The 22,858-nt window shown below is 43.1% G+C and overlaps 1 protein-coding gene across 2 annotated transcripts; it reads right to left on the minus strand.

Annotated features, from left to right (window-relative positions):
* Positions 1-430: 430 nt before the first annotated feature.
* On the minus strand, positions 431-21,505 carry prr36b (proline rich 36b). Of its 2 annotated transcripts, none has more exons than XM_085934205.1 (6): positions 21,180-21,505; positions 13,556-14,235; positions 13,194-13,272; positions 8,634-8,842; positions 5,091-8,561; positions 431-2,189 (listed from the first exon to the last, which is right to left on the minus strand). In XM_085934205.1, the coding sequence occupies exons 2-6, from the start codon at positions 14,154-14,156 to the stop codon at positions 1,249-1,251; spliced, it is 5,301 nt and encodes a 1,766-aa protein (XP_085790331.1). In that variant the 5' UTR covers positions 14,157-14,235; positions 21,180-21,505; the 3' UTR covers positions 431-1,248. The 2 variants fall into 2 exon arrangements, with proteins under 2 accessions (XP_085790331.1, XP_085790330.1); XM_085934204.1 differs by lacking the exon at positions 431-2,189 and having other exon boundaries at positions 3,755-5,453; positions 5,541-8,561.
* Between the last annotated feature and the right edge of the window lie 1,353 nt (positions 21,506-22,858).

Genomic DNA, 22,858 nt, shown 5'->3' on the forward strand with positions numbered 1-22,858 from the left:
CAGTGTATCCCATGACCGTAGTAGTCACAAGGGGGCGCAAAATCCCTGGCAGACTCAAAAAACAAAGCAGCTGTTCCCCATGTGGGACGCTGGAAAGTTGAAGAGTTTGTGTCTCCTTGCCCAGTCGTGTGATACACCTTAACAAAATGATTTATAAATAAAGTGGAATATATATACAACCTACTTTTTTTCCCAAGTCTTAGCAAAATGACCTTCCAAGAATAAAGATTCCCCACCATCCCCACCAGCTGCCTGCCCAAAACGGTGCATTGTCTCATCCCAAATAAAGCAGTCTTCCCTCACCATGACATCATCGGTAACCTTGGCGACTCCCTGAATGCTGGCTGACCCAGGAAATGAGGCGACAGCTTTGGAATTTGAGAGGGATGACAACCACTGCACCCCTGACCCCCCCCCCCCCCCCCTGTCTACCCTTGCAAGCCCCTCACCCATCCGTCCGTCCATTGTGTCCCCTTTCTCCCATGACAGGACAAGAAGGGCCTTCTTCTCTCCCACACTCCCTTCAGTCCTCCATGACTGATGCTTCTATTGGGTCCATGAAATCCTGGTTGTCCGATGAAGTCACAGCAACACTTAATGACTGGATGCTGTTGAGTGTGCTCAAAGCCTTTTCAGACTGAAAATAATCCCATTTGATGAGTACAATAGTCTGAGGTTTTGGTGGGCCACTAACATGAACATTAATAAACAGAACTTGAACTTACCTGTGTGGATAATTAAATTGAATATAAGTGCCATTTATCATAGCTTGAGAAACATATACACACACACTAGGTATACTCTCACAATCTCAGCTCTAATAAAATAGTTCTAGAGAATTCTGATGAGAAGAAAAACACCATACTAATGCACAGATGTCTGCATGGTCCACACAACGTAAATGTAGAGAATGAAAGCAGTGCTTTTAAATGAAGATACATTTAGCAGGGAAGCATGCTGTGATCCTATTTAACAGTATCTGTACTACAAAACACATGAGTCTTTTCTTCTGGGTTCTCAGGCCTGCTATTTTGAGATTTTTTTTCAATTACAGTTTTGGTTGCAGTTAGTTTTCCCCATTTATTTGTGGTGTAATTTCACCATCAACCACTAGATGGCGACACACTATTTAGTTTGACACTTCTTACTATATTCTGCTATTATATTTGAATCTATTTTGATAAGATTGTTATGAATCTTGCCCCCCAACTTACCAATCAGACTAAACTTCCTGGTTGTCCTGGTTGACTAGTGTTGTGTCTCCACCTCCACCACAGTCCAGTCTCCAGGTGAGGAGGCCTCCTGGCCGTCTGGGGAGTAGCTGCTGACTGATGTGACGGTAGCAGCAGGAGGACTGAACTGTTGCAGCAAATTGGGCCACTTGCTGCTATCGAGGCGATTCAAAGTTCCACCTGTCCCCACAGGTAGGAGGAGGAGGGGTGGACACTCTCCATTTTCGGACAACATCAGTGTTTGATTGATAAGCTGTTGAACAATGTCCACCTTTTGGTTCCACTCCGCTTCTTGGGGAGGTAATGGATGTCTCTGGAAGTCTGGCATCATCATCCTCCGTCCTTGCATGTTCCTGTTACGATCTCCTCTGGCGTCATCGTCCTCGTCGCTGGTTTCCATGGCTTCGTAGATGGTGCACAAACCGGAAGATGGCGAGAGCATGACTCCAGTCGGACTTTTTCTCAGCTGCTGCTGTTGTTGGATTTGTTTCTGCTGCATGCGGTACTGCTGCTCCAGCTCCAGTTGCCACTGCAGAACCTGCCTACGTTGGCGATGCTCTTGCTGCTGCTGTTGTAGCTGCAGCTGAAGAAGTTCCCTTCTCTGCTTCTCCAACTGCTTCTGCTGCTCAAGCCGTAGCCGCTCCTCCTCCAACCACTGCTTCTTCTGTCTCTCTTGTTCTTGTCGGTGCTGCATTTCCTGAAGCTTCTCCTGGTGCTGCTGCAGCCTGCGCAATTGCTCTCCGTGCAAAGCGTACTCATCGCCGATGTCGACGTAAGGTTGATCAATTTGTGCAAACTGCGCCGCAAAAGTTGGGTCGATGGGCCTCCTGTTGCCCGGAACCAGCGCCAGGTAGTGACCGTTGGCTATGGGTACGGCGCTGGAATGGTTCTGGTTCCGGTGGTCTTCCAGGGAGCGTGTCTGCAGCCATTCATCCACTTCTTCTCTCTTCCTGTCTCCTGTGAGACATTCAAGATCACTTTGCGCATCAGTTAGATGCATGCAGAAACTGAACGGGTGGCACAAGGACAAGGAGGAAGTGGGTTCGGGAAGAAGGTGCAACTCAAAAGGAAACTCACATTCATGACAGCTGCTTACTCAATAGCCAATCGAGTGGAATATTTGTCAAAAGTCTACACATCTTATCGTAATCGGTTTTATGTGCGTTTTAAGCTTATTTTATTGCAAAGAGTAAAAAAAAAAAAGGTTTTCCCCACACGGGATCAGAGGAGGAATCTACTGATATTAACATCCCATAAAAAAGTAACACAGAACAGTAGCAACCAAGACTGTGGACAGTAAAAAAAGTGATAATATTTGAGCAAAAAAAATAAAAATTGCATGAATATTTGCATGGCATTTTTGACATTTGACAAGACTTCACACCAGGAATGACTGCATCCGCATGATAACGTGGCCAGCCAATGGAAATGCTTGTCTCGGTATCATACAGAACAGCAATCATTCTATGCACAGACAATACATTGAAGATAGACAGGGAGTAACAAAGACAAAAGTGCACTCAAATGGTCTATTAAATGTCTAAAAGTATATTTATATTGGTTCGAAAAAAGTTTCAAAATTTATAAGCACCGGTGAAACTAGTGCTGTGATGAAATGTCTTCACAGAATTATGATATACTTGCCACAAACAAACTTAATCTAAAATATTAATCAGAACTCTGTGCTTTGACTACTTTGGCTACACAGAACAAAAAAAATGGGGCTGGCTTCCCCTTTAAGAATAATTAAGAGTGAAATATACATTTTATTTTGGCCAATTAAAACGGAAAATTGCAAGAAATATAAATCATGAAGTAAAACAAATCTACGTAGGTAGTTACAAAGTACTTTTACTCCATGCCATTGAAAAAATGGCCTGGCTTTTTCTTCCTCCCAACGTTCCGAAAAGGCACTTTCCTAAAGCTTGATGTCTGCACTTAGTTCACTGACTGCCATGTAGGGCTGTGATCATCTCAACTGCCTCATAGTAACCAAAACAAAACACATACTAAGGATGAGCCAGGCTTGACTTGGACAAGATGCTCTATGTCACTTTAGTTTGGAGACAGCCATAGATACGTATGAATGGGGACGTCAACATTCAGAGGCATGTGGCTTGTGCAAGGAAAGCAAATTGCACAGGCTGACAAAGCACAAAAAAGATTCAAATCTTAATGGTGTTGTCTTTGGACTGGAAGATAGCCCGTGGAGATTTTTGATTCCTTTGTTTTTGTTGTTTTCCTCTGAGTGGAAACAGTGTTAAGCCTCTTTTCTCGTTGCTGGTTGAGACTTGATTTATTTTTAATACTATTATGATAGATTTCCAAGAGTACTAAATATTTTTCTTCCATGGAAAAAAAGATTTCCTTCTGAGGCAATTCAATCAGTCATGAGACTATTTTTCTTGGAATTTGGATTTCAAAAAAAGTGAAGGGAATGTTTTTGCCATATTACAAAAGCTAGATGGTGCCAAAATGAAGATAAGCTTTGCATGTAACGCTCTTAAACTGACAATCTTGACTTGACGCAGTGACCAAAAAAAAAATAAAGAACAATAAATGTTGTAAACCTGTTTTAAAAAGCTCCACAAAGCACCTTAACAGTGATGGCCACCTACCAAAGATTTTGACTGGTCAAGTCAAAAACACACGAGCATTCTGGAGGGCCTTAGAATAACCTCCGGATTCTTTTATATGACAAAATTCCTTCCTGTTTGCCTGTTATTCCCATGGGAAGGAAATAGGCGGTCCCATGGGAAAATAAATGCATTGACAAAATACACAGTGACTGAAACACAAGGGGTAGTCATTTGCTGGAAGACAGAGGAAAAATAAGAAACAGGAACAATGCCTTGCAAGGATGTTTTAATGGAATTTTGAAAGAGAACCTAGTGTGAAACATTATTTTAGGAATATACCGAGAGCAGAATTCCGTTATCGAGTAGTACACAGTCTTTTTTGCTAGTTAAACATGCAATATAGTATTGTTGAAAGAGTTAACCAAACGTCCACTATGGGTGTAAAGCTGCGAGAGAGATGACGAGCAATTAGTGGCCAAATCACAAACCATCGACTTCTTGGATGCGTTAGCTGCGGTTTGTAATCTAGCCACTTTAAAACCCAAAGCCTGAAATACTGTATGCTACTTGCTTGTTATACACCTTAGCAATCTATGCAAACGACATAACCCGACACAGTTAAAAACGTCACCATAATCAATCTAAGACTTCCTTACCTACCTTGACACATCTGTAGTGTAATAGCTATCTTGCAACCCAAAAAAAAAAAGAAAAAACGTCTTAAAAGCGCATTGAGCGTGTTAAGTATCACTACGGTGAACGCTGAGTGTATATACACAAAATAGGGAGGATCGGGATTGACAAAAAGAAACAGAAAGTAAACCAAATAAAAAAAAAAAAAAACATTGACAATTGATTGGTAAAAACAGTAGGATAAATACAGTCCATTTTGTTCCTTCTGGTTTTTTTTTTTTCTTCAGTTTAAAAGTTCAGTCACATTGGATCAATCAGTCAATACCCTTCACCAAATTCGCAGTGTCTACTAGAAAATGGTCTTCGTTATTATACATTGGATACATTTAAGCTGTAGACTTAAAAACATGGCCGGAACAGTGAAGGAGCCTTCATTTAAAAATCGCTACAATCAACAACATTTTCATTTTCTTGGTAATTTTATTTTTTTTTCCCAAAAGAACAATTTCCTAATATCTTGCTCTCCATTTTGTTCTTCTAAACAATCTAACTCAACAGGAGAGAAGACAAACACTAGGTAAAGAGGGGGAGGGTTGCGGGGGAAAAGGTGCATTCCAGGGGTACTTGTGAAGGGCTTATACATTACCTTCAAGATAATCAGTCTTATCACATATGGTGGAGTAGTAGGACGGTTGGCTGTCATCTGGATTTGCAGATTCCAGAGGCCCGAGGTGGTGACCTGCCTCCAATGGATCCATCTCTTCCATGTGGTGTGCGGTAATCTCACCTCCAAACATGTAGTGGCCCTCATCTAGACCGGGTTGTTTATCTTCTGGAAAACCCAACGGCATCAAGTCCACAGGTCGGCCCAGGAGATCCTCGGCCTGAGCGGTAGCAGCGGCGGCAGATGGCAAGGTGAGCTCTTTGATGAGCGACGGGTCCTTGGCCTCCTCGGACAACTGCTCCATATTTTCTAGGGAGAAGATTCCTGGGCTCCTTCCGCAGCTCTCTGCCATGGAGTGGGCGTTAGAGTTGGATGTAGTGCAGTCAAAGCCGTATGAGGCCACAGAATTTGCAGACTGAGGAGTGGTCTCACCTTCATCCTCTTCACCTGCTGGTGTTTCTCCTGCCTCCCCATCTTCATCCAGAGCAGGCAAATTGCTTGTCGGAGTAGGGCTTTCGAATGCAGCGCTTTCACCCATCATCATCATCATCGTCGTGGGTGCATCGGGTTCATTGATCTGCATCTCACCCTCTGTGTCGCTGGCTTCATCAACAGAGGTTGTAGGAGAAGATGGGGCAGATGCCGGAGCAGTCGGGGGTCCCGTTCCCGGGACCTCATCGGCCGGCAGTGTCTCGGCCTCTTCCTCTTCTCCGTCGCCTTTCTCCAGGTGAATACCCAGATCTTGCTCCAAGTCAGGCTGGAGTGAAGCAGGAACCGGAGTGTGTTGTTTATCAGAGCGGGATTCCACCCCTGAGCTGCTGTCGTAGTCACGTAGTTCTTCCGGTGTGCTCGTCTCGCTGCCGCTGTGGGCGGCCTGTGCTGTAGACTCGGGTGTGCCTGCAGCTGCGAGAGCAAGCTCAGTATCCTCGGGGACGGAGGTGTCCATTTGATAAAATGACTGCTGCTGCTGCTGCTGCTCAGAGTTTTGTCCTGAGAGAGAAGCCAAGAAAGGGGCGCCGCCGTCCAAACCGGTTTGGGCAGGGGACTGCGTGGGGCTTTCGGACTCTCCTGCAGCGTGATCTGAGATCGGGCTAGGGGAGGAGACTGGCTGAGGCTGAGCCCAGGTATCTGCAAAAGGATTGGTCTGACCCCAAGAAGTAGCGGGAGGATCTGCGCGATTGAGGTTATCTAAATGTCCCTCCTCGTTGGAGTCCTCTTCTTCTGCGTTGTCACAACTTTCTGTTACCCCGTCACTGTGCATTTCGACATCTTCATCCTCGTCGTCCTCATCTCGTTCTCGCTGCTGAAACGCTTTATGGTGTTCCTCTACTCTCTCCGAACTTAAGTCCATTTCATCCACACGTTCGTCATCGTCGTCATCTTCCTCATTGGCTAGGGTTTCCACGTTGGGAGAGCCCATGAAGTTACCGTCACCTTCAGAGCCACGGAGGCTTGAGTCAATCAGGGCATCTGAACTCTGAGTACCTTCCAAGATGGCGGTGTGCTGGGTGCTGCTGAGGTCAGAAATGCCTTGTTGTCGGCTACTGGTGCAGCTGCTAACATCTTCCGAGTCCATTCCCAAGTCATCGCAGTGCCAGCCGCTAGAACCACCGAAAGCTGAAGGTCTGATTTGGAACTCCTCAGAGGGCTGAGATGTGCTCATATCGGTGATCATGGAGGAGAGCTGGTGGCCTAATCTCCTCTGTTCTTCATCTTCTTCATCCTCATCCTCATCTTCATTTATTTCTTCATCTGCCTTTTCCACTGCTACTTCTTTTTCACGAGGCGACAGCATGTCCCCCGAAATGAAATCCTCCGTGGTTGAGGCGCCCAAACATTGAGGCTGTGCCATCATACCAAACGTGTCTGTGCAAGTCATCAGATTCTCTTCTTCATCTTCCTCTCTTTCCTCTTCATCTCTCCTCATCTCCCATTCTTCATCCCGGTCATTATAGCCCTCGGTCGGGAAGTTCATCATACCGTGCGATGGCTGGGGATCAATATCACACGGCTCCAACGTCTGGTTCCTGTTCCAAGGATCTGGTTGGATATTCATGTTCAGCAGAGCAGCAGAGGGATTCTGAAATTCTCGAACGGGAGAAACTGGAACTGGTGGAGAACAGGGAGGAGACATGACGGTAGTTCCGAGGGAAGGAACTGATTCACTTGCAAACTGTTGAAATTTGAAAGGGTCATTTGGTGCTGGCTGTTGGAAATCATAGGCTGGTTCATGAGTTAATCCAGCGCCTTGGTACGGCTCCTCTGTGAGCTGAGAGAATGTTTTATCAGGAACCTCGGGAGACATTTGACCTGCATGAACCAGTTCTTCTTTGGACTCTGGTGTCATTTCTCGCAGTAGCTCAGGCTTTGATTCATGTAGGCTTTCATGGTTTTGTTCTTGGAATGTTTCCGGTGTCAGATCCCGTAGGACTTCTGGTGTTGTTTCTTGCAAGGGTTCTGGACTTGAATCATATTCAGGTTCTGGTGTGTGCTCTCGCAGGAGCTGCGGTGTGATCTCATGCGCATGTTCTGGTGTAAGTTCCGTCATAGATTCGGGGGACGATTCTCTGAGAGGTTCTGGTGATTGCTCTCGTTGGGGTTCTGGTGTTGGTTCTCTGAGCGGCTCTGGTGTAGGTTCTCGAATGAATTCTGGTGTCGGTTGTGGTAAAGGCTCCGGTGTTGGTTCTCTGACGGGCTCCGGTGTTGGTTCTCTGACGGGCTCCGGTGTTGGCTCTCTGACGGGCTCTGGTGTAGTCTCTCGTATAAATTCTGGTGTAGGTTCTCTGACGTATTGTGTTGGTTGTGGGGTCAGCTCTGGTGATGGTTCTCGCATGGGTTCTGGTGTAGGTTCTCGTATAGGTTCCGATATTGTTCCTTGTTGAATTTCTGATGGTTTATGGACTTGTTCTGGTGAAGCCTCTGGAGTTAGAACTGAAGTAATTCCTTGTACGTCAAAGGATGATGCAATCTGAGGAGCCATTTGTTCGGCGGTATCTTCATGAGATTCCACCAAAGCCACTTCGGCGGGTACTTGTGGCTCATCTGACCCTGCAATGGTAGCGGCTGCACTAGCAATTGCTGCTGCAGCAGCTACAGCAACGGCAATTTCCTTTCCACTTTCAGCAGCTTCTTCTACTTTGGGGCCACGCTTCACAGGTGTTGGAGTGCTGCTGCCCACAGTTTTCTTGGCGCTCGTATTCTTGGCGCTCATTGTTTTGGAAGCAGGGGTCTTTGAGACATCCTTGGAAAGTGCGGACTTATTCTCTTGCGTTTTGGAACGATTTGGTGTCTTTGTGTCTGAAACCTTGCTTACGGGTGCCTTTTTGGTTATACTGTCGGATTTTGAAGCTAGTTTAGGTGTGTCCGATTTTGTGGATTTCATGGTTGCAGCGGGTCGGCTGAGTGGAGAGTCTGCAGACTTTTTGGCTGCAGGGGTGGATGATTTGGTAACATCTAAGGAGAACAACACAAAGAGTATTATTAAACCAGTTTAAACCAGGAGGGAAAATAGCATCACAAAAATACCTTTTTTTGCAAGGGTTATGTTTCGAGATGTTTGTGATGTTGGAGTTTTGACAGCAGAGGGAGTAGATGAGGCTGATTTGGATGCAGCATTGTTGGCAGTGGAAGTTTTAGGGGTGGCAGGTTTGGAAGTAGCTGCAGAGCTCTTGGTTGTAATGGCGGAGGGCGGTCGAGTTGAGCCTGTGCTAGGACGAGACGCTGTGGTGGGTCTGCTAAAAGAAAAAAATGGGAAAAGTAGCAGACAGGTTAAGATTAAGAACGTCAGTTCAATGTGGCCAATCTTTCAGCCAGGGATCAGCAGAGAATCTTTGACTCTGGTGGTCCAACAGGTTAAATTGAATAACTGAAGAAACAGTGTAAAGGTGTTTTGCCGCTTCATAAATAAAGGATAGTCTTCTCTTAATTAATCGGATTGATTTAGCAGTTACCGTGAACTGACTTTATCCGACACAGATGTGGCATCAGACCTAATTCTTATGTAAGCAGTTTAAGGAAATTGATCTTAACCCCAAAACTACTCTCTGTAGGACTTAGTTCTAGTTTGTTTACAATTTGTAAAAGTACAAACTCGTGAAAAACTTCATCAAGGAACCATTAAGTGGGACAGGAAGTGAATGAAAACGTAACCCTAGAGAGGCATCATCCCTTTTTTTGGTCTTTATAGCCATCTCATGATAAAATGACAGTATGCATCAGCCAGCGTGCTACGATTGCCTGCCTGGCCCCTGAAGCTGACTGTGTGTCAGCTCTGAGTAAAGTAACCTACATCGACAAGGCTATGGTGTGCAGTCTTCAGGGTACATGCTACACTAACTGCCAGTTTCTAAATAAAGACTTGACTTAGCGCTGATGGGAAGAGAACTGTGCGGAAAGCAAAGACGGCTGGGGCCACGTTAATCTTTAATAGTGAAAGGAAGGAGAGAAAAAAAAAATAATAATGACTTCTCTGCTTCTCCTACTAGCACACGCATGGCGAATGAGCAAATCCTGTGTGCAGGCCACAATTTGGAAAATGTGACGGAACATAGTTTTGGAGATATGAAATAAGACCAGAATCAACAGCCCTTAACTCAACTGGGATGTGGTAAAAGTACAAAGTTGTGGGATTGAATTTAGATGCTGATATTGTCACTAAAATGTGACTTATAAATATAAATGTTAATGTAAAATGTTTTGGCATGCTTGTACTTTATATTTTATTTGGGGAAGTTTAAAACATTTAGGGAAATGCTTATTAGCCTGCACAGATGAAACAAAGGTCCTTGGAACATGCAAAAAAAAATGCCACTCAAAATGATTGTAGCAATTAACCCCTAAATTAAAATAAGTCACTGGTTAGCAAAATTGCTCTTAAAAAAACATTTCCGTGCCTCGATAATGGATTTTTTTTTTGCAGGCGGAATATTCAAGGACAGTGTTCATGTTCGCCTTGCCATCAAAGTAAAAGGGATCATCTGAAATGGCACGACTACTTTATAGAACGGAAAAGAAGTAGTCCACTGAGAGAGAAAAATGAGAGCAGGCATGTTGAGAGGGAAACGTTCATCTGATTACACGTTATTTTATCTCTCTCGTCCGTGCGAATGAAACAGTATTTAAGACTGAGCCGCAGTTGTTGGGCTCTCGTGTGTTTTGAGATTACAAGATGTTTCCCCGATGTTTGGCAATATCTGAAAACAGTGCTACATAGATAATTGAATTATTGTAAGCTTCTATTCATTCTGTGGCTCTGATCGCTTTCAGCTGAATGACACGGAAGGCACACTGTGGTTCTGGAAAGGAGGTCACTTGGCCCTCATTATGAAAATTCAAAACATAGCAAGTAAAAAAAAAGAAAGAAAAAAAAAGAAAGAAACAAAAACAGCTGCTTTTTTTCCCCTCTCTTCATTTTCGCCACAGTGCATTTGAGTAAATGTTAAACAAGGATGCCAAAAAAGGCATTGGAGACGCAAAAAATCAGATGACTCATGTGGCTAGTTGCTATGGGCACACTGAGGCACACAGCAAGAAGCAAAGAAGAACTTTGCCCGAGGAGTCATGATAACGCTAGCTTTTGTCGCAAATAAAAATGTTCTCAATTATTAGCTGTGATAGCTGTGTGAGAACATGGCTGCCTGCTGGGGCTGATTTGTTCCCCTTCAACCACCAGCCAGTTTAACATTTAAATAACGGGATTCACTATCAATAAGAGTTATTCCCCGCAGCGAAGGCAACACAAATCGCGACGGGCAGACAAAACCCAGCCCTCCAAAGATCATTTTGGCATCATATTGAAACATTTCTTTTTTTTTCCAGATTCTTAATCCTGAAGCTGAGACATCGAGGGAAAGATGCAATCATGCGAATGAGGGCACTTTGGGGATTTTATTGTTGGATAATTCTGGCCTTCAAATGAGATCATGACTGTTGTTTTCCCTCCGCTTCCATTTCTCCGCAGGTGTCCAAACAAGACAATGGTAACTGCTGGTTAAACTCGGTCACACTGCTGCTAAATTTTAGCGGACAAAGAAAACAACAGGAGTGCTGTTTGGAAGAAAAATGGAGGGCACAAACAAGCCCATGATGCCACGGGATAACACAAAAGAGCAAAAAAGATTTCGTCGAGCTTAGCGCACCAGGTTGACAGAATGACCAAATTATTCAAGGAGATGTTTTTAAACTGTTGTTCATATGGGTTGTCCTGGTGTTGGCCCAACAGCGTTTGGTAAATCGCAAAGCTTAACTAATCCCTGTCAGCGCTATTAACCTTCGAACAATCTCATGAGATTCAGTTCAAAGAGCACAACGCGGTCAGAGAAGTCGACTTTTTGGGAATTAATTGGATATCACTGTTGACCGAGTCGAACTGATTTTTCGAATCATATTATTATGATATTCTTTGAATCATATTGGTGTATGAACACCCACAAACACACACCACCCACGCCATGGATCCATTCAGCCCTCCCACTATAGCCATTTGCTAATAAGGTCTGCGGTGGCACCCGAGCCGACCAAATACTGCATTGCACAGTCACGGGCCGCACCCAGAGCGAGCAGCGCCCGTGATTTACAACCCCTGCAATAGTTGTCTGGGCCAAGAAACCTGACGACCAAACACATTTACTGTCAGACCATTACATCAGCGGCAATTTGTTAGATCACAAGGAGGGCGGAATTGAATCCGCTGCAATAATTTACTATCCCACTGGGACCATCAACGAGAAAAAGACCATGACTAATGAGACCACGGGCGGCTGCGGGGATGACGTTGGAAAATAAAAGCGAGACTTCAAACTTCACCTGATGGCCACAATACAAAGCTATTCTGCGGTTTCGATCTTAAATATAGATTTGGATTTTTTTTTTTCTCTCTCTCTCTCTCTCTCTCTCTCTCTCTCTCTCTGTCTATGCGCTAAGCGTGACAACTAGGACACAAGCCATGTATACATTAGCGCCATTTTTGTTTCACTTCACTGTGCAGCATCTGCAGGGAAAGCCCACACGTGTGCACGCACGTACCACATGTTCGGCTCTCCCATCTCCTTTTCATTCCGGTATCGTACCGACAAATGAGCATATGCTCCGTAATGACGTGCTGTTCCCGCTATGGAGGTCTGGATGAAAATACAGAGGTCATTAAAATGGCACAGTGAGAGTTCCCAACATGCCCTTGTGGAAGACTTGTCATGAGCTGTTTACGCATCTACCATGGTATAAATCTGTAATCTGAGTGTAATCTCCACAATCCAACTGCTAGCCAAGGCAGGTAGAACAGGAGGAGGACACCTAAGTCTTGAAGTTGAACTTCAGTGCAGCTCACTTAATTCTATTGCCTAACACAATCCTTTTATTATAAATATTTGGGATTTAAATGTTTATGACAAATAATCAACACTTTGGTGAATGTTTGTCTTTCTCACTGAACAGTGTTTTTTTTTTTTTTTCACACGCAGACCTATAAAAAACTTGGGTGAAACCCTTAGGGGCCTTCCTCTAAGGGTTTTTTCGACATCAGGTGGTCTCTGGCCTACTTAGCACCAGTGTGCCTCTTCACAGGATATCATTGTGACTTATTGCCGGGTTGTGTTTATTTACCATAAAAGGACCTTTGTCAAGCTTTACTTTTACTCAAATTTCACTATTAGTAGCCTGACTTTCTCAGTTGGTTGCACAAGCGCATGATTTGGTCGCATCCTATTTATTTATTTTTTTTGTGTATAATTAACAATTTAATCGACTTAATTAATGTTTTTAATGGCAGCACAAATTTCTTAATTTTTTCATAAATGGACTGACATTAATTTTTAAATGTTCTCTGATCTATCCATGAATTGAAAAAAAATACCTTACAAATTAATTAATCATTAAAATAATAATTAATTGCGGCCTTAATGTTTGCACAGCCAAACCAATTAATCTGTGTTTGTTGTCATAAAAAAAAAAAAAATATCACTAAAATTGGACCAAGATAGCAATTGTACGTTGTAATGTTTGCAATTTCCTGTGAAAATCCATTTTTTTAGGACCCCAATATTAAATTAACGACACATTTGGTTTTGATTGACTTCATGTAACACCTACCTGGTCTTGGAAACAGGGGGCTTATCTGTCTTCAGTGCAGTGGTGGGCTTTGTTGAAGTTGTCGAGGCAGGTTTAGGAGCTGTGGCACAGGAAAGCAGTGAAAAGGAAAGAGGAAGGTGATAATAGAAGGATTATGAGGAATGTGAAGAACAATGTATTGTACATGATTGCCATATAGGTCAAACACGTTTCTTTCATACAGTACGCCACGAGGATTTAGGGCAAATGCAGCACTCGCTCTTGCATGTCTAATTTGTGTGCTGAATTCATTTAATGTGTGTGAATGGATTCCATTTTCCTCGCAGCTAACAATGTATGTTACATTTCTTCAGCAAGCTTTCATTTGTAACATTTGGACCAACCTAGAGGTTTCTTGGCGGCGGTTGCCGTGCTGGTTTTAACACCGTTAACTGCTGCGGATGTTGTCTTCTTAAGTGCCGTGGTTCCTACTGTGGACTTTGCGCCATTGGTGGCGGGGGACGCAGTTTTTCTTTCATTTACTTTCAGCGTGCTCCTCGGGGCTGGGACAGTAGCTGTTGGTTTCTTTGGGGCTGCAGAGGTTGGCGTGCTCTTTTTATCCAAGGTAGGTGTGGTCTTTTTGGTCACACCGTTGCTCTGGGGCTTAGACAAGCCATTTGATAGGCGGCTCGAGGCCGTGCTGGGTCGTGAGCCAGATGTGGTCTTGGTCAAGTTGGTGGGTTTTGTTTTCAGCATGGTCTTGTTTGTGGTCTTGGCTTTGGGGTCTGCCGGGATTTTGTTACCGGTCTTGGCGGCTGGAGATTCCTTGGGCTTTTCTAGCTGGGGTGGAACCGCATCTTCAGGCCGCTGTGCCGGTTCCTCCTCCACTGTACCGGATCCCTGGCTGGGTTCCTGCCCTGTACCCGGTGATAAGTCATCTACTGGATTGGATTCTAAAGTTTCCATTTGCTCCAGTGTTGCTGTGATAACCCCATCTGGTTTCATCTCCTCTTCTAGAGAAGTGATCTATCCAGTTCACTTAAGTTTGAATCAGATTGCTAGAGGTCTGGAGACAGGTCTTTGTCTGCAGAAACAAATAGTAAAAAAAAAAAGACAAAGTTAGTTTAAAAAAAAAAAAAGCAATAACAGACATAGAAGACATTTCTTTTCCTGGAATGTTGTTATCGTTGAGAGTCACACACATAATGACATAATAACCCAGTTAATATCTTTGACGTCTATAACCGTCAGTCAGTCAGGAATGTCTTAAATGAGTGTGGACGCTGAAGACACCAACATGCAGTATGAGCCACATGAACAACTGAGGACATGAGACAGGATGTGAAGCATATGAGGGCAGATAAAGGGCAACCATCTGTGATAAAAGCTGTCATATATTATCAGTCTCAATTTTACAACTGTTTCTTGTTTCCTTTCATTAGCTACTATCCGTTAGAATGGGGTGAGGAAAAAAAAAAAGGGACTTGGAAACATATCAACGGAATGAGGACCTGGCTTTTGGTCGTGAGGCAACCTTTAAGGCATTAGGCAAAGCAGAGGCCAACTTGAGGAGGATGTTTGGCCTGGGGAGCTTGGGAACAAAGAGGCGGGTGGGAAAGAGAAGCAGAGAGAAGAAGAAAAAAAAAAATGAGATCACTATGGGGTGGTATTTGCTAGTCTAACTTTAAAATCCAGACATGTTTCATCATCCTACTTTCCACTGACCTAATCGTGTACGGCGCAAAGTCACTGTCCTATTTCTGGATCATCATCATCCCAGTGCTCCAAACTTTGTGAAAACAATCTTTTTTTTTTTCTTTCTCTCTTTGTTCAGTTCTGCTTTGAAAACTAAATAGCATGTCATTCTGAGAAAACTTCACTATTTCAATGTCCCCACCACCATCATCACCCCAACCTTTCTCACACCATCCCTTTTGCACAGATGGCCGGAGCAGCTGAGCTCAGCCAGAGGGGGAGAGGCCAAAAAAAAAAAAAAAAAATCCCAAACAGAACATGCAGTCATATACACTGCAATTCCAATATGCTGGACCAACCTGAGAAATTGAGCAATGACAACGGGTGGTTGCGAGAAAAGCTGCTTATACCCAAGCCTTCATCACAGGTGGATTTGAAATGCCAGCAAAGTTTAACAAGAGGCTTACAAATGAACTGCTGTGAAAAAAAAATTGAAGCGCATCCTACACGGTATGATGGTAAGAATCTTTTTTTTTTTAAGAGGGTTTTGTTATAGTTTTATTCCACCTACACACACTTCCTGACTCCTACTTACTAAATTGTTTTCTTCACCGTTTTGGCCAAACAAAAGCAGAAGAAACCAGCAAAAAAATAAAATAGGTTCTTCATAACTCTTTTTTTTATGCTTCTGCATTCCATTATCTGTATATTGTCATTGTGCCTGGCTGTGCGGCCTTGTCATAAGTACTTGCCTCCCACGATACATTTTTCACGAGCCTCAACGATGAGGCACACACTTACTGGGATCAAGCAAACCCACACAAATATATTTCGAACCACACCAAAAAGGTTTTACATGAAACTAGCTAGCATGCAACATAAACAGCATTTTTTTTTTTTTTTTTTTTAAATTATATATACATTAGGGTCTTGCTGTTGGTTTTGTATTCCGGCACAGGATGTTTACTTGTGTTGTGATTATTATTACACTTAATACTCCTCAAAATAAGCTAATAGCGATCAAGGCAGCTATGTAAGGTGAGCTCATCCCTCCTCAGAATCATCCCTTCTTAATACCCGCACTGGGCCATAAACAAAACGTGTGTGTGTACAGTGCTTGGATAAACACTGTCAATAACTGGAAGACATCCAGCTCTGCATAGAGACCGGCCGACCCACCGGGAAGCTTTACTGGATGTCTAGACACAAACATGCTGTTCTTGAATAATCAGGTCAAATCATCAGCATATTTAAATTTCCATCACTCTGTTTACACCAAATAAGACAACCAAATGATGTTGAAAATGAAGTTTTCAAGATGATAATATTCCATATTAAATTGCACACTTTTCATTGCCTCAATCCGTAGGCAAGTATGAATTGTGTGAGCAGAAATTCAAGCCTGCTTTCACAGTACACGAGTGTGTCCACACAAATGCATTCTGTGGACCTTCTTCTATCCCCGGGGCCTACTCCAAATAGTAATCAAAGAGAAGGATTGTGGGGGAAGGAAGCGGGGATGCTGGGGGTGGGGGAAGGACCATGGTAGAAAAGATGGAAAAGAAAGTGGGTTTTGTTGCTGATCCAGCTTTTTACTAATAGCTATGGTGGGTATAAAAAGTCTACACACCCCAACATAATGGAATTAATTAACTTGGTCTGTAAAAGTTTTGAGGTTTAATCTTGATCTATTTTTTTTATATTAATTTGTGGTGACTATAAAATCTTTAAACTTGATGGATTAATTTCAGGTTCATCAATAAGACGGCCAGTGAGGAGCACGGATGCTATGGGTCTGTTTTTATTTTTTTGAGGACATGGTTAGCGTTTGTTGCCCTCTGACCCTGTAATTGATGTGTTTTTATCTCACAAGATGCTCAGCTGCGGCGCTCTGACCTGTTCATAAAGCATTCACGTGACAAAAAGTTGCATTTGCAAGCCAATGCCGTAGCCAAATGTCTGTCTGGGAAACAGATTGTTTTGCTTTAATAAAATATGATTGTGTTTAGAAAGTTCAAAAACGGGAAGCAGAACATTGCCAAACTTTATGAATATTTTACTGTTCAATTGCTGCCAATAGCCTGATTCAAGTGACCTCCAATGGGACAACATTATGAGAGTCAGAATCAAGACGCCACATCCCGGCATGGGGCCCTAGATTGCCCATTCAATTGCCACAAAAGCACAACAGCAGTCTCAATTATCTATCCCGGTAAATTAAACTCATGAGATGTATATTATACAAATCATATTATGCTTGAGAAAATTTACGACAATCTCCCAAAAAAAGCAGACATGACCAAAAGTGTTCACAAATTTCTAAGGAGATCCTAGCAGAAAACTGGAGAACATTAAAGCTACTGAGCCGCCTGCATCAACGGAACACTTATCAGAACATAAACATTCTCCAAACACCCCCGACTTGAGGTCAGAAAACCGCCTCTGACCATCACACAAATTCCAAACAAAGCAAGCTGCTTTGAATAGACAGTGGAAGGGGCTGAGCGAGCAGGGAGCTTGAGGACGGAATCGTTTTTTTTTCCCCTCCATTACAATATATTGCATCACAATTGACCAAAATTGAAACAGTATACACATAAAATACATCATTTTAAAAATGACATCACTGGTTACACAAACCTACCTTGTACAGAAGAAACCAGGATAGTCAATTGTGCATCAAAGAGTTTCCAGTTTTTTGTGTCTCCTTGTTTACTTGAAATGTTTGAAATAGAACAGCAGGTTGCGTGACAACCACCTGCTTCACAGACACTGTACAAGTGATTAGAAAGGCTGCTACTAATCCTCGGGACTCGCTGGACTTTCTCTCGAAGATTTTTTTTTTTTTTAAATGCTCTTGAATCCTTTCAAGATAGTTGTGAACTCAATGTGGCCCAGAAATGAAACAATGGCATGGTGATGAAGAGGTTCAGGCTCAGTCAGCCGCTAAACAAAGAAGTTCGAGACAGTGACCACAAACAAGGCTCCAGCCGTCTTGGCCCTGATACAACCTGGATGGTGTCCACCACCTACCGAGACTTTCAGGGACAGTTCAGAGCATTAACTGTGTGGGATATTGATCCCACGAGACAACGCGGGGAGTCTAGCTAGCAGCTCCGTAGAGGAAGTGCATTAGTGGGGCAGGTGTTCCTCTGATGCTTTTAACCTTTCCCCTTAGAGATAAGAACGATGGCGGGGATTCTTTTTAAGTCCACGCCTTGCATAGAAAAGGATCCAGCAACAGGCAAACTAAGGCTAATTTGTAACTTGAAGAGCTTCTGGATCATCTCCATAATGGGCTGTCTGCCCACAAACAGGCTCCTCTCTGAGGGTAAATGAGATCAGCCGAGCCCTGGACCAGCTGGTGGCTTGGATCGCTGACACAAGATAGAAGAGATACACACACACACACACGACGGAAGAGGTAAAACTGAAGCATCTGGAGAGGGTGGCAGAAATGCACCCCAGAGGCTTCATCACTTTGGATTTCGCACAGTACATGGACTCGGACCGGCCTGGTATAAGTGGAACAACTGTGTCCATAAGAGGATTATGACCTGTTTGAAATGGAACAAGGCACGTTCCAGATGGAATCTGATCCTGTCGCAGGAAGATAAACAGTGTGGATGGTTGACCAGACACACAAAGCTAATAACTCCATGAACCAACTAGATCTTACATATCTATTGCCAAACTTCCTGCAACCATCTTGGTGTATTTAGAGCAGGCAACAGAAAAAGGATTGTCCACCCACCAAAGGCATTCAGAAAGTCCAAACACAGCAAATTATTGCAGCTGCTTGTGAATAAAGCCCAAGTGCCAACTGCAGGCCCTACCAACCGTGACAACCTATTTTCATCGTTGCCTTCAACAATTTACGTAGAAACCGATTCAGAGAATCAGATGTTTCCACAGATTGAATCATCTTAAAAGGAGGCTCCTACGTTTATACTGTTGTTGTTACCATGGCTTAAAACAGAGCTAACCATAACATTTTATGACGCTTAGGGTGGGGATCACGAGTTCGGGATGAAAAAAGACTGATGACCAGAGGCATAGGCTTGCCCTTGTCACAATTGAGATTTAGAGAACTGTGTGGGGGGGGGGGGGGATTTTATTGTGAGTCAAACATTCAGCCAACACCAGTCCTTAGGCTAAGGGCAACCTGACTCACAAGTCTATTAATGCAACAATCAACTCCTCTCTTGGCTTGAGAGGCCAGCTGGGAGCAAAATAGGTCATTAAATTCAAAATAGCCCGAAGACATAAGCCTCCGTATAAAAATGACAAAATCGTCAACTTGGTAAAATAATGGCCTTTTTGGGCTTGAAATTAGTAATGATTAATGGATAGGATATATTCAGGATTTGATTCAGCTTTTATTTTAAGAAGGTGATGATATAATAGTTAATTGAGAATGAATTTCAATAACTCATTTCAATTGAAAAGGTGCATTAAATGAAGTCTGAATAATTAATACTGCCATTATTCTATTTCACTTGGCTGAGATGAGAGAATTTATTGATTTGTTTCTTGAAGGTAAGTGGGATTTTGCAAAAATGACTTAAAAGATTTCAATAAAACTATAAATCCCATTCTATTTTTAGCGCGATCTAATCCAGATTTTTTTCCTTCCACTTTTTAACGTTACTACTTTTTAGGATAAAGACATACATTTCTGTGTCTATCCAAATTAGGATCGCTCAATTGCGCTTGAGCTCTGCGCCCACTGAATGTCACTATTGTTTTTTCTTTCCAAAGGGTGGCAGCTACATTACAGACTCTTTACAATTCATCTCAACAGGGTGCACATCTGCTAGTGACAGGGCAAGAAATGATACATGCTGCTAAGCATGCACCAGCTACACCAAGTACAACAATCAAATCTTAACTACAAGAATAAAGTTAGTGTCATGTAACATTAAAACAACTTTTGCATTTTTTTCCCTACAAGCATTGTCAGACTTTACAACGGATGTCATCTTTAATCTCCAAAATCAACTGAAATGACCAAATTAAAATAAGTGAGCCTTTTAATGGCCGCTAAATTCAATTTCATGTGATTGTATTAGGCTGTGGTCTGTGTGTGCCTTGCAAGCCTTGCCGTCTCTGTCCTCCATTTCCCTGCCACGCCACCAACACTGTGAGTCAGCCATTCTCTCATCTGTGCACCATGGGGGCGGACAAGCTGATGTATTTGCCCACCATACATTTAAGAGTAATGGAGTGTCTCCGAGCCCTTTGTGGTTGAACCTTAGAAGTGCTTTTATTAGTCAAACTAAAATGCTGTTTACTTTGAATGATGCCAATTCCTCAGCAGTATACCAACAGTCATCCACGCCCACTGTGGCCACAAAAAAAAAAAAAGCCTACATAACCTCAAAGAGGAAATGACAGAGTATGGAATGGTCAGTAATGTTTTCTTATGTTTATACCTTGTTAAATGCTTTTTGGTAAGTAATTCTGTGGCAACTGGCAGCCATCTCTCCTCCCCATTGTTCTAGTGGGGGTGTATGGGTAATGTGCCTTGTTGCGCTCACTCACCAAGTGAGTGTGTAAAGGAGAAGCTCTCAGCCCCTACAGCCATAACTCCTAAAGCACAATAGCTGATCACTTTTAGGGGTGACATTAATCAGGCGTGATAAAATTCCAGCCCAAATCTTGGTCACAGCCTTCTTGGCTACATTTCAGCTTTTAACAAGTCTCTCCTTGGTGAATTATTCATTGATCGTGCCTCAGTGAGTGAATATAAAAAGTTGATTTTTAGATTTTTATCCTTGCCGCAAACAATATGATTATCTTTTTTTTTTTTCCTAAATGAGACAAGAACATTGCTCAACACTCAGCCAGCACCCCAGAACAATGGGCATCCGCGAAATGGGGAAGGGGGGGATGAGAAAGAGGGGGTCGATGGAAAAACACTGATATTTTTTTTTTTTTATGTGGAATGTAATGCACATTATCTTAATAAAAGAGGTTTGTTATTTTACAAAACGAGACTGTATATTTGATGGAGCGGACTTTTCGCCGGCATGGTGGCGGGTTCTGTCTGCCACCGCCCCATCAACCGGTTTCTTCCATTCTGAATGTGAAATATATAGAAATATATAATCATCAAGAAAAAAAACCTGACATTTTTTAAATTGAGATGTTATCATTCAGACAAACTGTTGAGTAGCGGAGTAATAACGGGGTCTATACATTTAACGCCAGACAGCCGATCTAAAACTGAAAGGGCGTTCAAGTCAGTGACGTTTTGTTCAAATTGTCATTAATTAGCCAAAGCGAGTTACAAAACGACGTTAGCGTGTTAGCAAAATCTCGATCTCTTACCAGTCACTACAGCGGCGAGCTAGCAAAATCCTCCCCAGCTACGCCCAGTGTTAGCCGGTTCGCCAAGACTGGGTTCCTCGAGCCGGGTATTCAAAAAAGAAAGAGAAAGTGAAGATGAGGCGCAGACGGGAAAACGGAAGATCTTCGAAGAAGACTGATCGGGGTGCCGGACAACAAACTTGTCGGTGTCAAGCGCCTTTTTTTTCCCCCACAAGTGATGCTTGTGTTCGCTGGGAGGAAGAAAGACAGAGAGTGACGCTTCATTAAGCACACACACACACACTTACGCGAGCGCGCTCACGCTCTCACGCGCGCAGACCGCTGAAGGGATGGATGGACAGGCGGTGGCGAGAGGTGCCTTCACTTACTATTTAAATGTCGGAAATTTGACGATAAAACGAAGATGCATCTTGTTCTTAACAAAAATAGAATAAACATCATTTTTAGTACCGCCAGTATTAAGCTGCCACAAATCCATTTATTCTTATCACATGTGTACATATTTAAATACATGCAGCATATTCTGAGGAAATCTCTTGACATTTTTTTTTGTTTGTTACAATTTTCAAGAAGTCAACAAAAACAATAAAATAACACGAGTTTGTTGCACAGTAAATAAAAAAAACACACCCGATAAAATACAAAACCCTGCAACAAATAATGATAACCCACCGAGTAGTTTATGACTATTGTCCCCTGAAGGTATCATTCAACAGACAGCGCGCCATGCTGAAATTGAAAGGAGTGAATAGCGCTTTTTCCAAACACAGCCAATCACCTCCCTGTGTGAAGGATTATTCAAATCGGAGATGATGTCACCTCTTGCAAGTCACCCTATCTCTTGCCAGAGTTTTTCCTAGTTGTCTGTCCCCTCCTTCGAGGCCTCCCAAGACCCCCTTTCTGTCTAAAACCTTTTCTTCTTTTCTTCACGGATGAATGCATGCACACACCCACACCCACACGCATGCAGACACCCACATTTTCCACCTTGCATTGTAAGATTGTAATCTGTCTAAATCTGTGGCATGTCTTCTTTGTTTTCGCACCGCATAAGGAATGAAAAGGAAAAACTAGGCGTATTTTCATAATTATGTGCAATACGCCATTTTTTGGGGGGTAGCAAAAGTCATTTTGGCATCCAAGACTGGAAACGTGGGACACCTGTTGACCCATTCAGCCAATGCAAACACAGCGGAAATTGTGGTCATCAAAAGAAGGAGCGCCAGTGTTTTGGTTAACTCGTGTACAATTAGACAGTGACGGACATTGTTTAACAGCTTCCATCTTTTGTTTCTACGCCGCACTCCTCATCAGAATGAGGCTTTTCATCATCGACTGGGTGGGCATGCCCGCCTGTCTGACTGTCTGCCGGGTTGTTGCTCAGCTCCCCAGCAGCCGCCCAGCCAGTCTGGATGTGCCAAGCTTTTGTGTCCTGCTCTATTCTGGATGAGCGGCCTTGCTGTTTTATCCCAAATGTGGAGCGTTCTTCTCCATCTCAAAGTCTCTCACAGATTTTCACGGATCGTTTTTTTTTTTTTCAGTTCCTCAACTGTCTATTGACTCCAGACTCCTCTCCATCATCTTCAAAGCTAATGCTTAATAGCAATTAGAAAGCTTTATCCGTGATATTGCTCTGCATTATCTGCTGTTTAACAATGCTTGACTTGCTTTTATCAACT

The sequence above is a fragment of the Syngnathus leptorhynchus genome, chromosome 16 (genome assembly GCF_054491065.1).
Source record: "Syngnathus leptorhynchus isolate UIUO chromosome 16, UIUO_Slep, whole genome shotgun sequence".
In the NCBI taxonomy this organism is placed as follows: domain Eukaryota; kingdom Metazoa; phylum Chordata; class Actinopteri; order Syngnathiformes; family Syngnathidae; genus Syngnathus; species Syngnathus leptorhynchus.